Source organism: Squalius cephalus (assembly GCF_949319135.1).
Source record: "Squalius cephalus genome assembly, chromosome: 6".
Taxonomy (NCBI): domain Eukaryota; kingdom Metazoa; phylum Chordata; class Actinopteri; order Cypriniformes; family Leuciscidae; genus Squalius; species Squalius cephalus.
The window spans coordinates 6,441,739-6,456,547 of NC_137127.1; the positions used below are offsets into that span (position 1 = coordinate 6,441,739).

At 36.9% G+C, this 14,809-nt stretch overlaps 1 protein-coding gene across 11 annotated transcripts in view; it reads right to left on the bottom strand.

The window, feature by feature from the left end:
* plekha7a (pleckstrin homology domain containing, family A member 7a) overlaps positions 1 to 14,809 on the bottom strand; it is a 95,912-nt gene that overhangs the window by 68,130 nt on the left and 12,973 nt on the right. For 2 of the 11 annotated variants that reach the window (XM_079875021.1, XM_079875045.1), the window contains exon 1: positions 11,718 to 12,203. The exons of 8 other annotated variants lie outside the window; for them this stretch is intronic. In XM_079875021.1, coding sequence (XP_079731147.1) covers positions 11,718 to 11,791 — 74 coding nt within the window. In that variant the 5' untranslated portion in view covers positions 11,792 to 12,203. Of the gene's footprint in view, positions 1 to 11,717; positions 12,221 to 14,809 lie in introns of those variants that run through there. One more of the 11 variants, XM_079875026.1, reaches the window with a different exon arrangement.

Below are 14,809 nucleotides of genomic sequence, written 5' to 3' on the forward strand. Positions count from 1 at the left end.
ATCAATAAGCTGTCACAAACTCGGGTAAATATAGATGGCAATTTGACGTAATCCATCATGCAGAGATTTCTGGCAGCATGCGATGAGACTTTGAAGGCTGCTTATCTCCAAAATCGATTGCGACAGTCAGGAGAGGCGGGACACTGGAGAGAGGAAAATGCAAGAGGGATCAAAAAGAAGATGAATCACGAAAGGATAAACAACGCTGGAATAAGAAGTCACTTTCACATGCTTTTAGCACTGTGGTCTCATTTAACAATTAGGTATAATATCAGCTACTTATAATCCAAAACAAAAAAAAATGATCTTGTTCGAGAAGCTATTTCAGACGTCACAAAAGAGAAGAACATTTTCGTTTCATGCCGACTTTAAATAAAATACACACTGCGGTGAGAAGCTGATACCAGTGTGTCGATACGGTTTCAGATATTCAGAATATGCAACGAAAAATCTATATTTATGAATATGTATCACTTGTATAACTAGAAGCCAACTTAGTTTGAATCAGGTTTGTGAAATCCTGGTTTCCAATGACCTCTGATCAAAAATAAATGGAACAAGCAGATCTTTAAAAGTCCACCAGTTAAAATTCACAAGGTGAATGAAATAGAAATGGGATTCTTGTTTTAATTATTTTGCTTTTGTAGGATTCCAGCACATGATATTGAATAGAGAGTTTAAAAAGAAGGCTCCTCTGGATGAAACAAGGTTCAAAAGGTCTTTTCAATTAACTTTCTCACCCTGATGTTATTATGCAACCCACTGTCTCTTGCTGTCTATGACGGCAGAAGTAATTCACAAGCCTCCTTCACCTCAGGAAATCAGAAATCAGGAAATTCAATAGCTCAGACGTCTGGGGAAATGAGATTATCCAACAAGTGAGATTATTAGGCAAACTGAGGCATTGAGAGAGAAAGTATAAAGGTAATCCTTTGTCAATACTTTCTGAATATTGTGTCTTGAGAGCGATCTTGCTATCTGAGCGGTGAGTGAAATATAGAATGTATAAATAAATGAATCACTTCTTAATCAGTCCCCAAAAAAATATCAGTAATATACACTGTATTCAAATTAAAGACACTCTTTACTTCATTTACGTTATCTCAAAAACATACCAAAAAGTGAGAGGTAAACGACACAACTCTTGTCCAATTCCAATTTTGAGAATATCTCTTTCGCTCTAATCACGGACCACATTTCACTGAACCTGACAAGTCCTGGGAACGTTAAACTATGACAGAAGAGCGGTTGAGTGTAAACTTACTCTGATGACAGGGTATTCAAATGACATGTAAAGCAACTTAACCAAATAAACTGGATTGACCTGTTACGCTGGTTAACAGATTAAAGAGTATGTTAGTTCTCTCCTGAAACAACGTTTCACCTTTTATCAATATTTATTAATACATCTGAACAAACATCCTTATATATAGTATAATAATTCTATGGAAACAAATTTGTTCAGTTACTTATCAGAAGGAAAAATCTCTAAATGAAGATCCTATGACTAACTGCTCTTAATTTGCATAAAACTGCAATGTGTGTGTGCTGTCATTTTGGTTTCTAGGATCAATTTCTAGCCCAATTTGCATTTTAATTCCTAAGCCAAACTCTACGCCAGAATCTCACTCTCAGTGATCCATCATTATTTAAAAAATATTGAGATGTTATCTGTTTTGATAACATATTGCCATTATCAATCAAGATACTTTGTGGCATCTTCAGAATGAGGAAATAAACTCGATTTTTATATTTTATGAAAATGTGCCACTGGCAGAGTTATGATAGAAATATAACTCTACAGGAATTTTTTTTCTACAGCATACAAGACTAAAGGTCGCAGAGACATTAGTGAAATTTCGGCAAAAATTCAGTTCCACTATCTATATTTCCATCCAAGGTTGCAAATTTAACTTGAGCACAAAAGTGTAATATCACATAAAAATGTGTTCAAGTGGCATCTTCAGAATGAGGAAATAAACAAGAGTTTTATATTTTCTGAAGACAATGAGAAAATGTGCCACTGGCAGAGTTATGAATTTTTTTTTTTTTTTGTATATACGACTAAAGGTTGCAGTGATATTAGTGAAATTTCGGCAAAAGTTCAGTTGGCAAAAAAAAAAAACAAGTCTATTATCCACTATCTATATTTCCATCCAAGGTTGCAAATTTAACTTGTGCACAAAATTGGAATATCACAAAAAAATGTGTTCAAGAGAACAAAATTGTCACTCCCTGGCAAAATTTGGTGCAAAATATCTGTAATAAAACAAAGTTGCTGCAATCGTGGACACCACTGTGGCACTTTTTCAGCACTTTTTTTATCATAGATGACTTGCGCCTCAGAACACAGACGAAACGCAATAACCACTGTCATGTTATCTTGCGTTCGGATGCTGGTGTTTGTGAACGCAATCATGTGAATAACTAAACCAACATTTGAGATGCAGTGCAATGACACTGATCTGCTGGTTAGTCCAGTTATGCCCTTCCACCGCTCTCTAGTTCCAACAGAAAATAAAAAACATAACTTTTTTTGTTGTGCATTGAGGGTTTTTAAGCGCTTAAGCTTTTTATGTGCATTTTTAGAATTGATCTGCATATTGTCCTTTCCATCTAGCGTTTTTTATGCGATATATCCTAAGATTTGTATAAAAATTGGTGGATGGAAACAACTATTCTCAACAGAGTATTGACATGCAGCGACTTTCAAACCAAGCAGCTTTCTGTCGGTCAACACGGCGAATGTGATCAACTTAAACCCAATGCAAAATCTTTTGCCCTAGAGTGAAATTCGCAATTGTGATATTAACCTATTAAAACGGCTCGATTTCAGCCATGAAAATTCGCCAAACAACGGTGAATGTGACCGTAAAAACAAACAAGCAGACAGACTTGTCAAGGACAAAAGATGAATCTTCAAATGTGTAGCCTAAGAGCAAGCATATGCAAAACACAGTTTGAAACCTATTAGCATTTATCTTAGAAAAACAGCTGGCACTTGTGGCTGCAGATTTGAAAAACCCTGATAAGGAGCCCAGAAGGAGTAAAAAAAAAAAAAATAAGAAGAAGCATACCACATCTAATTGAGCAGCTTTGAGTCTGTTCATATTCCTCATTTATTTACTGGTGCTGTTGAGCTGCATAAAACTGCTACTTGATGTCTGAAGTAAAAGCAGAGGCGGAGGTCCACTGAGGCCAGAGGAAACATGGATCTCAGTTTAAAATAGGCTCCAGCAGCGGTGTGGCCCTTCCTCTCTGTGAGAGATGTTGTTTTGTCATTGAGAAGGATGTCAGAAGAATAAAGAGTGCTGCTGTCGTGGCCGAGAGAAGGTAAAATGAGGCAGGAAACAGGTAATACGGCTCTTTGATCCATGCCTTTTCCTGACTATTTGTTCTGTTCAAATCTATTGTTCCCCCTTGATTCAATCTGCTGCACGTATGAGTCACTGCACTCAAGCCCACACACACACACACACACACACAGAGAGAGAGAGGAAGGGCAGATTATGTTCAACTAAAGATGTGTGATATTGTAATATGCCTGGTCACTGAATGTTTGTGTTTGCATGAGTCATGCGGACCTGACTCTAGGATTAACCTGTCGAAATGTGGCTCCCAAAAATGGCAAAAAAATTCAGGTGTTTGAGAATGAAGGTCACAGGTCATTTTTAAGCATTTGTTGGTGAAATAAGAAGGTCATAGGATAAACTCAGTCAATTCAACGTTGGGATAGGTGATTTCAATATTTATATTTTTACTAAATTGGATGCTACAGTATATTACACATAGACCATTTGGTCTGAGGAATCATAAAATACAGTGAAAATCTAGTTGAATATAATCAAGGCATGTTTTTCATGTTGATTTTTAAGGTAAGAACACACAAACATATTATATTTAATACTTTTTACATTTATATGCACCAAGACATTTACGCCAATGTTTTCATGTTTTTAAAAGAAGTCTCCTATAGGTTCACAATGGCTGCAATTATTTGATCAAAAATACTGTAAAATTGTGTTTTTTTTTTTTTTATTGAGAAAAATTATTAAAATAATTGTTTTATTTAATAATTTTGTTTTCAAATAATGGCTTTAGTAACATTTTAAATAAATTGTTTTCTATTTTAATATAACCATTACTCAGTCTTCAGTGTCACATGATCATTCAGAAAGCATTATTATCAATGTTGATAATATTATCAATTATTATCAATAGTTATTTTAGTGGAAAACATGATAAAACATTTTTGTAGGATTCTTTGATGAATAGAAAGCTCAAAAGAATAGCATTTATTTGAAATATAAATCTTTTGCAACATTATAAATGTCTTTAATGTCACTTTTTAATGCATCCTTAAAAGTATATTTCTTAAAAAAACTTACTAAACAGAACAAATTAACATAAAAAGCTTAAACTGTAGTAATCCAAAGTAAAATGATCTGACACAAGATATAAGTGTTATAATAGAATAACATTTTTTATATATGCACATGCATGTTAGTTATCTTATTGATTCTGTACAGTAGCTAGTTCAATTATGGAAATAAGGAAATTATACAAACAATGTATAGAAGAATTGCAATAATGAATTTATGTTTTTTTTAAATGCAGGCTTTAAAATATCGTATTATTCTCATAAATCAAAACGAGCAACACTTTGGTCTGTGTGGGACAGATTTGTCCATCTTGCACCCTCCTGCTCCTATAGGATTTTCCACCTGCTCCCAACTTACATTCCTGATGGTTTTTATAACGTTAGGCCTCATTCCTGCAATCCAGAATTTTTAAACCTGTTTAAAATCAGATTTTTAAGATCTGTTTAAAAGAAACTGATTTGCAGTGTCAGACTTCCCAAAGCTACAGGGAACTGAGAGCTGTGCTCCACAGATTAATTGTTTAAAGAAATAACACAATCACTATACTCTCAGACAGCCTTGCTTCAGCCAACAACTTAGTTATACCGCCCGCTCACCACTACAACATTTTTCATCTCGCCACAAGAAATCTAATCAGACCTCGAGTGCCATTTTCATTGCAAACTCCACTAACAGTAGGGTACAATAGAGCTAAATGCGCAGGGGGTAAATTTTACTTCCTTATAGGTGACTCTTATGGTGGTGGTGTGTGTGTGTGGGGGGGGGGGGGTAAAAAAAAGCTTGGTGGGAAAAAAAATACAATAGAATAAAAAAACAAATAATCAGTGCTTTATGCCTACAGGTAGGTCTAACAGTAGTATTCAAGTAAGAAAATGAATAATCAAATGCAAAATAACACTGTACAGTCTTTACTGCATAAATTAAATATAGATTAATCCTTATTAAAGCTACAAAAGTTGTTTAGTCAAGAGCAGTGAGTGATTTTCTCTTTTTCATTTATTGTCTGATTAACAATAATGACTAAGAGGGCAGCAGGTTTATTAGGCTGCTGTCACTTTAAGACCGAATGCACTGATCCAATTTACTGTTACACATGCGTTTTCTTTCTTGTTTACATTCACTTAAGACATAAATGAATGTGTTTACAGCAAATACTCTGGCATTTTAACCTAAGTTTGTGTGTATTTGAACGTTTAAGTGGAATAAGCTGCGAAAATGAAAATGTAACCCTCGCTGTTTGAGTGGCAGCTTTATGTGTGCGCGCTTTGGCCAAGAGCGCACAGAAAAGTATGGTATTTGGGGTAAAAAGCTGTAATTGGCACAATAATTGACAATGAAAACAGCTGGGTGACTTTTTCAGGTGTTGACATAACATGGTTTGATTCAGATTTAATATGATTTATTAAGTTGGCCGTCCACCTTAGAGATAATCACCATATTTATAATGAAACCATTATATTTCAAATGACTTATAATAAAATATAATAGTTATTGTTACTACTGTAAAGCCATTTTAAATTATTATTTCTGTATTTTTAAAATAAACATATTTTAATGACAGTATATTAAATTATTTAATCAAATAAAGAGAAAATAGTAAAATTTTAGCTGAAGTGTTTGTTTTGAACAAGTATTAAATTTTACTTTAACTAAATTATTTGTATCAATACTAATTATTTTCCCACAAAATGTGCTGAATCAATATCAATTTTTCCATAATCATGCACTATGGGAGTAATAAAAAGCACATTTGTGCCTTTAGCCCTGTTATACCCTACTAAAAGTACCAGAAAACACCATGATTGTTCAATGTATGCGGTTAACAAACAGTCAGTAGCATAAAGCAACATTATTCTCAAATATTCACACATTGGAATTTTCACCACCCACCATGACATCTGAAATTATTCAAGACATTTACGATAAGCTCTCCCCCTCTATTTCTCCGGGTCTTCATGAAAGCCCTGTGCCCTCCTCAAGAATCACTGCTTTGCTGTATGAGTAAACAAAGTCTGTTTATATTTTCTCTTGAGAATTATATTTGTATTTAGGCAATACAAGTAGGTGTCTCATCCATGTTCTTGTATGTGAACTATATTGTATCAGACCCTGAACCCAAACACCTGATGCTGATCCACACACACACACACACACACACACACACACACACACACACACACACACACACACACACACACACACACACACACACACACACACACACACACACACACACACACACACACCAAAGTTATTTTTAGACCTCTCTCATCCTCCATAGACAGATGATGCACATTTTATTATTCTGCACAGCTCAATTCACATCAGTGTCAATATTTGCAGGGCTTCAGATTCATTTAAATGGGGATTGAACTGCTGCTGGCCTCGACTCTTTTACAATGCCAGATTTACATTCTATTTCACACAAAGCTAAGAGAGATTATAATGGATATCCCAATTAAAGAGAGAAACATAATTTCAGCAGCAATAAGAGACCTTCATAAATGGCTAGCATGAATTAATAATAAAGGCATTGCACACATTCACACGCTGACACAGTCAGCAAGACCTTTGCTGCTATTTGAGTCCCTTGTTGAAAAGCGACATTTAAATGTCAGACAAGCCATTTAGACTAAGGCGTGAGAAGTTTAGAGAATGAGAAGATGAATTATTATTATTATTTGCCTTGCTTTTCAGTAAAAATATCTTATAAGTAAAATTTACAATGTAATTATTTTTTGTTTTTGAAACAAGCCTTACCAATGCATTTATTTGAGCAAAAATGCAGTAAAATTGTGAAATATTAAGAATATATTTAATAAAAATAAATTAATTCAATATATATACACTCTGAAAAAAGTATCATAATACAGTATCTCAGTCAAATTTACTTTAAATGTACAAGATGTCTATGCATTTTTACTGGAAAGCAACACTAAAGCAAGCAGAACATATGACAAATATATAGTGCAATGCATTCATGGCAAACCGTCTTCCTCTCAGGTCACATGATATATGACATCACTACTAAAATTGCCAGCAGCTTCCTTTTAACCAATAAAAAGCTTAACTGCTCATGCTCAATTAGTCATACCTTGAATGGTTCAGTCCCAAGCAGCTCTGAAAACAGTTGCCTAGCATTTTTTTTTTTTTTATCCCTTAGTGGATTCAAGACTGACAATATCCCTTGCTGTAACATCTAATGTCCTCTCACAGAAATAAAAATGTTCCAGTTCATTGGCTAGATGTCCACTCATCACAGAGAAAGAGACACGAATGAGTCTGAGGCTCTCACAAATCACATATCCACACATCTGGATCATCCCTATGATCTTTGATCCTCTCAATCTTCTGACGGCGCCGGATAAATCACGGATCCGCGTCACAACGAGAATTATAAAGGCAGGATCCAGCTCAGATGAGCGTGGGACTTTTTTTAGCCCTCTTTTGGGGTCTCAGCATGGCCTCTCTGGGACCCATGCTGGAATGTGATTGGTTCATGCCAGGGCTAGAGAAGCAGATGGGCTCCCTGTGCAAATTCTGCGTTTTTGTAAATGGCACAGATAATCACACCAAAGACACTGCTGTAGATTTTGTCTCAGAGCCCGGATCTTTTCATGAAGAGCTGCATTTATTATCAGCTCTGATATTACACTGCATACAGAAGAGGTCTCTGAGTACTGCATGAGGAAAATCAAAGAGCAGTTTAGTACACTTAATAGACTGATTGATTGATTATAAGTGGATGTGTTTGTCATGCGTGGTGTGAGATGAGGAACTAATGCAACTGTTGATCAATTAGGAGGTACAGGCAATTTATATGTAATAGTAATGAGGTCAGACTGGTCAAAACTGTTCAAATCAATCAGGACTTGAATCAAGACAATCTGCTCTTTCACTCACAGCTTCTGTGTGAGCCAATCCACTCGCTGCAATTTTAACCACAACTGCTGCACACATCCACATACATGCTAATGCAAAGATGTGTGCACTTACACATTAAGTGTTCCCGACTAAAAATCAACTCTGGTTCCCGACTAAAAATCTGTCATTTATTACTGTCACCCTCATGTCGTCCCAAACCCGTAAGACTTCCGTTCATCTGAGAGCTTTCTGTCCCTCCATTGACAGCTACGCAACTACCACTTTGATGCTTCAAAAAGTTCATGAAGAGATCGTAAAACTAATCCATATGAATCGAGCGGTTTAAAACATTTAACACTGATCATCGAACAGAAGCTCATCCGAACTTGCTTGAAGCGTGAGAACAAACCTCATTGGTTCATGCTGAAGCTCAAACGTGCTGCGCAACACCAGAATAAATTGCATGTCGAAGGGAACCCCATGCAATAAAAACTTTTATGTAGGAGCTCAGAATAATGCATCCATCCATTCATTCTCCAAGACCCTTATCCAGGTATGCTGGAGCTTAACACAAATGTGAATCTGAAATGTCTATAAATGTGCTACTTAACAGAGCAGATCATTACGATATAGATTTTATAAAGTTATAAACATAATGCAAACCAAATACTATAATTCTATTGTTAAAGATGAGATGATCTGTAGGAGTTGATACACCAAAAAGTGGCAACCCTCCCCACTCCTCGACAGTTTTATGGGCAGGGGTTTTATGGGCAGTTTCAGTTTATCTCTGCAATTTCAAGCTAGCTACAATTTATGGACTTTTTAATTGCATGTATGCATTCATGCATGACAATTTATAACGTACAATCACTAAATATGTCACTTTTACCAAGCCATTTAGAAAAATCAAACAGATAGTAAAATTTAACGGATTACTCTTCAGATGAGTAATCTGAAGAGTAATTTCAGATTTGTGAAAGGACTGCCAGTGCCAGGTAAAAATAAAGCAGACAATGAATCTACATTAAATGCACAACTACCAAAACAATGTGTCTATACCAGATGCAAGCATGACACGACAAAAGCAGATAGAACCCATTATAATCTAGCCTGACAAGCCAGACCCACATCAAGATGTTGGGTCTGGGAACACACCATTGGCAGGGCTCAATCCGAGGGGCGGGATATAAACCGTTGTCTTTCAAATTCCCTCTGCACGCAATAGGATAGCACTACAACCAACCACCAGCGGAGCCAGTTGATCGATTAAACTTTTGCCGTATCCGGTCGTGCCGGATCGTGCCAAAACTCATGCCGCACATCTTCCTTTTTTAAGAATGACTTCAGTGTCGTTCTTTGTTCTTTTCTCAAAGAAAAGCTTAACTCCAAGTCTTCTAGAGTCGTGGCCAATGCTGATTCGAAAGACCGCTGTTCTCCAGCAGCAGCAGCTCTTCTTTGTTTTCAAGTAGCAGGGAACCGTCACAACTCTGCCGTCATTATGTTAAGCCCGCCCACCGACTCTATACACGATGTGATTGGCCTGACTAGAGTTTGGTTTTTCCAGTTAGAGTTGGTTTTTAGAGTTGCTTGGGTGTGTCTAGATTTCTAGGCTAATTATAATCAGTGAGGCTGTCTACACTGAATGTGGAGCGGCAATATGCAACATGACAAATTTCTGACAGTAAACTGATGCCACGTTCAATTTCTGACATGCTCACACAACTTCTGACACAAAGGAGAAATGGATTTGCAAAGGTCATTTTGTCACGGCCAGTTTAGACACCCTCGAGACAAGAAAAAATAATGAGGCATATCTCGCCCTTGGATTCACCAGTACAACTGTGGTATTGAAGAGAGACCACACAAGTGTGTTGTGTGCTTCAAAATATTCTGACAGTATGAAGCTGAACAAGTTAAGATGCCACTTAAAGACTTCACATCACAAACACAAAGAGAAGCCTGTTGAAGTTGTAGTACTGTATTAATTACAATGTTACAAATAAATCCAATAGGATTTTGTATGCAAGGTCATGTATGTGGGTGCATCTAGGTGGGGTCTTGAAAATATTTTCCTCTACAAAAGGGGGGCCCAACAGAAAAAGTTTGGGAACCACTGCCTTAAAGGGATAGATCATCCAAAAATGAAAATTCTGTCATCATTTACTCACCCTCAAGTTGTTCCAAACCTGTATGATTTCCTTTCTTCTGCTGAACACAAAAGAAGATATTTTAAAGAATGGAAGAAACCAAACAGTTGATGGGCTCCACTGACTTCCATAGTATTTTTTTTTCATACTATGGAAGTCAATTGGGTCCATCAAATGTCACACCAACACAATATCTTATTTTGTGTTCAGCAGAAAAGAGAAATTCATACAGGTTTGGAACAACTTGAGGGAGAGTAAATGATGACAAAATGTAATTGTTTTGGGTGAACCATCCCTTTAATGAAACAAAAACTTTAGCTCAAACCTCAAACTTGTAGTCCAAGAGAAGAGTAAATGAATTGTTACTCAACATCAGCCAAGCAACACTTTCAGCAAAGCATTATCAGGTGAATCAATAGCAAAGCACTTTCATATGGTGGTTAAACAAATGCTAGAGAAGTAGGGCTGCTTTAAAACACAAATGTAGGTTACACTGACTTTTTATAGCAAGGGAAAGCGAACAGTAAACACATTATGCTGATAGAAGTTGTTAAAGAAGCAACTCACAATAATGGGTTTGGCGTAATTATCTCAATGCGGCTGAAAACAAAGCGAAGTGGAATAAAGCAACCCCTGCTGTGCCTCTGAAAGTACACAAAAAACATAAGTCAACTGAACTAACAGTAGTATTTCCACTGAATCATGAGAAATGCATCTGAGCCAAAAGCCTGCAATGAGTAAATAATGAAAGAACAATCTCTTTTTAAGCAATCAGGAAAGAGTTAGAGTTTAAAGTAAACACACTTGCAGAAGTATTTGCAAGTAGAGTGGAATGTTGCAGCTGGTATTCAAGAAATACAAACCCGTCAGTTAGGAGGACAACAAAACATGAAGGCATGTGGTCAGATTGTGGAGCACACAATACACCTTCACAGAGAGTATTTACGACATGTTTTAATGCATCACGTCTTCCCTTCCGCAGAACTCACTCAACTTGCCAGTTCAACAGGACCTGTTGGAATTCCACAATGCCTTGACATGAATAAAGCAGTTCTCATTCATTCCCACCGCAGTGTAATCCCTGCCACAGACACACGTGATTTCGATTTAATCTAGTTTTATCCAACTAAAACCTGCCAAACGGTTTCAGCATCAACAGCCAGGCAGATCCATCCTGAAATGACCCCTCGGGAAGGATTCTGTGGACACTCCCCATTACAGGAAGAGGAAAATGAGAGCGAAATGTTGCCAAAATCCAATTCAAATACTTCATCATTAACATTCAATGTGATCTAAAATAAAAAGAGGAAGGCCAACCCACCGGTACGGTACATGGTAAAAGGGGTGAGCGGGATGAGGTTGGTATTGGTTGGAATATCCTGACTGGCTCCACATGTTTAATCCAAACAGCTCCAAACTTCCAAACGAATGACTGGATGACTGACACTTACAGAAAGCCCAGTTCTGTTGCTTTCAGTTTTCAGCAGGCTTCATGAAGGAGAGGAAAACAACGCAAGAAATGGAAAGAATCAGTCCGGGTAAAAGGAAAGAGTCCCGAGAAGAGCCCCAATGCAATAGTTCCAGGATCTAAATCTCATCCATTTCTCAGGAGTGAGCAGCAGAGAGGTTTCAGAGCTCCGTGGACGTCAAAACACAGAATAGGTAAAACCAACACGTTTCGCCGTTGAATCAGGCAAAGGCGTAAGCATCGTGATTTTTCTGTCTGTGTGGAGTCTCCTATCTACGACGCTCCTGTTTCCTCACCAGCCACACACACACACACACACACACACCAGTCTTCTGCTCTGACGTACCTCTGCACACACTCACGGGGAGGGGGGAAAGAGGAAGGGAGGGGTAAAAAGAGCAAACCTACTCTTTTTGAATCTCTGCCTGTCTCTGTCACAGGATGTGCAGTGTTGTTGGAGGGAGAGATAAACTGAGTAAAGGATGGGAAATATATATATATATATATATCAATGAAAGAGAGACAGAATGATCTGGAAATGTAATTGATCAATGAATAAATAAACAATACAGGTGCTCTTGAGCTCTGCTCGGAGAAAAGAAAAGTCACTGGCTGGGTCCGAAACTGAAAATTACTTCCACACAGAACGTGTTTTTGCATTCCACTATGCTGGTTTTTCTTTCTTTTCTTTTTTTCAATGTAAACATGCATCGTAATTTTTAATCAAAATGTCAAAACTCGATCTTCTGCTGAAACAGACATTGATTGCAAGCTAGCATTCAGATCTGCCTCCATTCAAAAAAATGATGGATAGACCCTACGTCTTTTTTCAATAATCCATTTTACTTGATATACGTCACAATACATGAAAAAGATCTGTTACCTTGTTAAATCGAGACTTAAAAGGTTTAAATATAGAAAAAGAAAAGTATAAACTAAAGTGAATAAAGTGTGAGTGGCATTGTAATCTCAGTTTCAATCTTCACGAGCATCATGCTGGCAGAAGAGAACGAAAACTTTGGCTCCACAAAGCAGAGATTAAAATAAGAGTACATATTTCATAGTCTCCTCCCAGATGGGATTTGTTTTTAGTTAGTGTCAGCACAAAGAAGCATTAAAATAACTCATATTCCCACATATTCATTCCTGCTTTGTCGTCTTAAAGTCGGCATGAAATGAAAATTCATCTGGACTCCATTTAGTCCACTTAAGAGAATTATGGATGTTATGAAAAGGAGCACATAGTCGAGACATTCTTCAAAAATAAATTAAATTACATGGGTGATCGGGGTAAATGATGGCAGGCTTTTTATTTTAAAGCTCCATGAAACGGAAGTTGCGATAGTCTTTTCTTCCCTATTGTGATGTATATTCGAGTGAAGCGGCTTCTCGAACAATAAAAAAAATGTAGGGCGGGACTTGATTTTCTCCATCAGGAATTGATTGGATGGTTGTGGTTTGCTATTGGTGGATGTCATGTGAGTGACAGGTTGTCCCGCCCTCACGCCAGTAAACTTGATCAGAGAAGAGAAGAGATGTCGCAGGGTCAAATTTATAAAAAAAAACAAAAAAACTGATGTTCACGGAAAATCATTATAATAAATATGGCAAAAACCATGTCAATTTTTATTTTTATGGTGACTAAGGAAAACCTGTATGCATGAAGGTGATCTTTGCAAATCAATATTAGAAATAAATCAGAGATCAACAGATGTGTAACCTTTTTTAAAGAGGACAGATCATCCTCTTCTCTATGTGCAATTACATGGAATGCCTCCTTGGGGCATTGAAGGGTTGTCAGTGCTTTATTTAAATCGGTGAGTAAGAGTTAGAGTAATGAGCTGCATTAAATAAGCCACAGAGGTTAAGCTGGCTAGCCAGTGACTGGCACAATTACGTGTCCTCCATCACTATTCACCACATGAGCAACTACCTCATGAATACACACTGCAATGCATATGATTCCATATATCACGATGCAACATCATATCCTAATTTGATCCCGATTGAATCTGCGCCAAACACACCACTGTGTCCCGGATTTTCCTTGAAGCTGTGCCCATGTTCATCACAGACGTGTGCGGTCATTAGATTTTTGAATGTGTGTTCTGGTCAATGTTATCAGCTAAAGGGAAGTGTGTGATTAGTGACGTACACACAGCTTATCGGCAGCATACAGCAGTCTGAAGAACATACAGTCATCAAAGTCAAGAGGACATCTTCCCTGATGTGTGAGGATTTGCCCTATAAATCTTACCACCAGCCTCTTTCTCTGTGTGTCAACACAGAAACCCAAGCTCACTGAGTTATGACCTTCTGGGGACTATTCTGGTACACTGAACGAGTTCAGACTTGCAACACATTATTAAAAGCAAAGTGATATGCCCTGATAATTCACAACTAATATCCTAATTTAAGAGACTTACATACAAAATCACTGCTGGAGACAATATTTGTGTTTTGAGACATTTGACTCGAAACGTTAGAAAACGAATAAAACCCAATACCACAGGAAGCTGCAAACATACACTATACACCGATACGATTTTTTAAAATGTATTTTAAAGACGTCTCTTACGCTCAATGTGAGATATTACTAAAATTTTAAATAAATGTTTTCAAATATTGTACTTTATTCCTATGATGCAAAGATGAATTTTCAGCATCATTAGTCTCCAGTCACATGATCCTTCGGAAATCATTCAAATATCCTGATTTGCTGCTCAGGAAACATTTATCAATGTTGAAAACAGTTCTGCTGCTTCATATTTTTGTGGAAACTATGACACATTTTTTCAGTTTTCTTTGATGAATAGAAAGAAAGAAAGAAATTTGATTATCTGAAATAGTAACAAACTTCAACATTGCTACACAAATTCACTTTTGATTAATTAAATGGGTCATTTATTTCTTTTCAAAAAATCGTACTGACCTCAAACTGTTGA